Below are 3448 nucleotides of genomic sequence, written 5' to 3' on the forward strand. Positions count from 1 at the left end.
CGTGTGCGTGTGCGTGTGTGTGTGTGTTTGTGTAATCCCCGCAGCAAACCAAGGAGAAGGTGAAGCTGCTCATCCAGTTGGCGGACAACCTGGTGGAGAAAGGCCATGCTCACGTGTCGGAGCTGAAGCGCTGCGTCAGCACGGTGGACCGCAGATACCGCGACTTCTCCCTACGCATGGGCAAATACCAGGAGAGTCTAGAAAGGAGCCTGGGAGTCAGCTCTGAGGTGAAAGCACACACATTAGATCACGGGTCAGCCACCTTTTTAATATGAAGTGCCGTTTTGAAATGCTCTTGTTAGGCAGTGTGCCACATCAGCATTAAGCCTGCCATCACCCACCAAGCTAAGACAGTGTTATTTCCATTGTTACGCCTTCTGTGCAGAAGGCAACAAGTACTCAGGCAATCACAGACAAAAGATCACTTGATTCATTACCTCAGTAAACATTTTCATAATGACATTATGGTTTCAATCGCTAGTTTTAAGTATTCTGCAACACAAAATGATGTTCTTTTTTTTTTTTTTATGGTTTCGTTGATTTTAAAATTGGTGATAATGCAACGGGTGTTTTAGAGCGTGGCTATGATGTGATAGCCAGTAAAAGTGTGGATGGCTGCGCCCATAACGGCAAACTCGATGACTCATAGCAGATCTCCACAAACCATTGGGTGACGTCACACATGCTCTGTCTATTAATATTGTACAGTCTATGGTCCAGACTTTGACGGAAATGTCTGTTATTTTCCTCACACTGCCATCCCCCATCCCGTTGAACACCTCTTTCAAGGAGCCCGGAAATCTATTTAGAGCGCCTGTTAGTGGAGGGGGAAAGAATTGATACAGCATAGTATCGCAATATTTTCCATGGCAATACCGTACCGATACACAGACACCAAGTATCAATTTATTATTATATATGTGTTGGTGACCTTTTTTGTCCCACCCTTACCATTTATGTTCCGCTATGCAGGACAATAAAGACTTGGAGTTGGACATTATCCCCGCCAGCCTGACCGACGACCCCGAGGTCAAACTACGTGAGCCGAACCACGAGGTCAACGAGGAAAAGAGGAAGTCCGCCAGAAAGAAAGAGTGAGTACATGAATGAGAGCAAGAACATAGGGAGAGAGCAAGTCTGGACACGTTGCTGCTTCCTAAATGGAAATAAAAAAGATGGAAGGTATAGGGAAGTTTTATTTTAATGTAGTTTTTAAAACAACAGACCTGCAGATTACGACCCACAGATGAAGCATGTGAGGATGATAATATTGATATAAAATAGCAGCAGTAGTGTGCATGTAGGTAGGAATGAATGTATGTATTTGTATATCAGTATGTGGCTCGTACAGTATGCAATAGAAACTAAAATAGCAGCAGTAATTCACCCTATTTAACCAAATGAATTCCTATCCACTCCCAAAACCGCTTTTTCTCACTCTCAGATTTTTTAAGACATCAAAGACACATAATTGTGCTATAATTGAGCTAGTAGCACAACGTACAGTCTTTCAAATCTCCTCTGCAGCCCTCTGAAATGGTCTTTGTCTCATCATGAATCTCTTAATTGGAAGAAAAAAGTCTTGGAGGAACATCAATAACAGACACAAAATAGGACCAATTGTAAAATTCATGCCATCTGATCCTTCTCTGTGGCATTTCCTTTGTTGGTCCTAACTTTTTTTTTTTTTCTCAGGTTCATCATGGCAGAGCTGCTGCAGACAGAGAAGACCTACGTCAAAGACCTCCACGAGTGTCTTGAGGTGTGAAAGCTGTTCTGCTTGTCCAATTTTGTTTTGACACAACAGATATTTTCCTGTCATCCTTACTTCTGTCTGCCTATCTGTCAGACCTACCTGTGGGAGATGACCAGCGGTGTGGAGGAGGTTCCTCCAGGCATCGCCAACAAGGAGCAGATCATCTTTGGCAACATGCAGGATATCTGGGACTTCCACAACAAGTGAGAGACGAAACACCTAACAATACATATGGATTAAAGCGTCTGATATACTTGCGCGGGCCTCCGGATAACACATTGCTCGTTACAGTGCTCTCCAAAAACACCAGCGTGTGTACAAACAAAATAATCGGTGAATAAGCAAGAAGTAGTAGAGAAGAAGAGAGCTGAAGGTAAGCAAAGCAGGCTGCCTGGCAACAGAAGAAAACACATCCATGATGAAGCCCGACGTACTGCAAAACATCACATGCATCTACTTTCAGCATTAACGTGACTGTTGTTTGTCTCCAAATCTAAATTACTGTCTGCCAGTATTTAAAGGTGCACTCTGAGTTCCTGCATGGTTTCAGCGCAATTTCATTTTTGTCTAAAATCGTAGGCATCTCTCCTTGATCCGCTAGCTGCCCGCCCCCTGAATACACTGTGAAAAAGCCCGGTCACTGGAGACACCACAGGGGTTGTAAACTTCAAACACTAGAGGCACAGGCTGTGCACCAAAATACAACAAACCACTCCAGCCAAATACTTGTCCTGCTACGGCTTTCCCTCAATATGCTTCTCTAGAGTCCTTGCTCTGTACCAAATCACAGAATCACCGTCACTCTCTCTCTTGCTCTAACACACACTCCCCAGTGCACAAACACATGCCGGCCCTGCTGTTCTCTGTAGATATTGACGCACAAACCAAAGCATAAGTATAGACTTCTGGCCTAGGTCTAGACATGAGGATTTTGTTGTTGCTATGTTCCTTTTAAATTGTGATCTTTTGCTTTGTGTGTATGTGTTTGTGCTTCCAGTATTTTCCTGAAGGAGCTGGTGAACTATGAGCAGCTACCAGAGGATGTCGGTCACTGCTTTGTCACCTGGGTGAGGGTTGGCCCTTTTCTCCAGATGTCAGACAAAATGGCATCTGTCTAATAAAGGGGGGTGGGCTTGAACAGAACATAATAAAAAATGACCATGTACAAATATTTTCTCCACCCCCTTTTCTGTTTTCCAGGCTGACAAGTTCCACATTTACGTGGATTACTGTAAGAACAAGCCAGACTCCAGTCAGCTTATCCTGGAGCATGCCGGCACCTTCTTCGACGTGAGTTAACTCTTCATTCTTCTGCCACAGATCCATTCATCATGTCTTCGCGGAAAGAAAACTACAATTAAAACAACTCTTTTAGCTCCATCTAATCATTACAAAAACTGCTGATTTTGAGACAGAAATGTCTCATGCACTGTAACCAGCTCTGTCAGAGTAAACTGGCCCAATCGGGGCTTCTTTAAACCTTCTAAAACACAGCTCTACAACAGGGGGTCCGCAACCCCTAAGGGGTCCTCAGCATTACTGAAGGGGGGCCGCTTGATTATTGTTGCATGATCAAACAATATTCATGTTATTTTTTTTCAAAAGTCAAAATATGTCTGTAAATGTGCATTAACATGAATCTGACACATTATTAGCAATGCCTTTTTGCTATAAAAAAAGAAGAAAAAGGGG

At 43.4% G+C, this 3448-nt stretch overlaps 1 protein-coding gene across 3 annotated transcripts in view; it reads left to right on the forward strand.

Moving 5' to 3' along the window:
• The window catches only part of kalrna (kalirin RhoGEF kinase a), a 179480-nt gene that overhangs the window by 101229 nt on the left and 74803 nt on the right, over positions 1 to 3448 (forward strand). For all 3 annotated transcript variants that reach the window (XM_032515387.1, XM_032515389.1, XM_032515388.1), the window contains exons 27-32: positions 45 to 227; positions 973 to 1094; positions 1696 to 1762; positions 1850 to 1959; positions 2754 to 2823; positions 2957 to 3046. In XM_032515387.1, coding sequence (XP_032371278.1) covers positions 45 to 227; positions 973 to 1094; positions 1696 to 1762; positions 1850 to 1959; positions 2754 to 2823; positions 2957 to 3046 — 642 coding nt within the window. The remainder of the gene's footprint in view (positions 1 to 44; positions 228 to 972; positions 1095 to 1695; positions 1763 to 1849; positions 1960 to 2753; positions 2824 to 2956; positions 3047 to 3448) is intronic.

Source organism: Etheostoma spectabile, chromosome 5, assembly GCF_008692095.1.
Source record: "Etheostoma spectabile isolate EspeVRDwgs_2016 chromosome 5, UIUC_Espe_1.0, whole genome shotgun sequence".
NCBI classification, from domain to species: domain Eukaryota; kingdom Metazoa; phylum Chordata; class Actinopteri; order Perciformes; family Percidae; genus Etheostoma; species Etheostoma spectabile.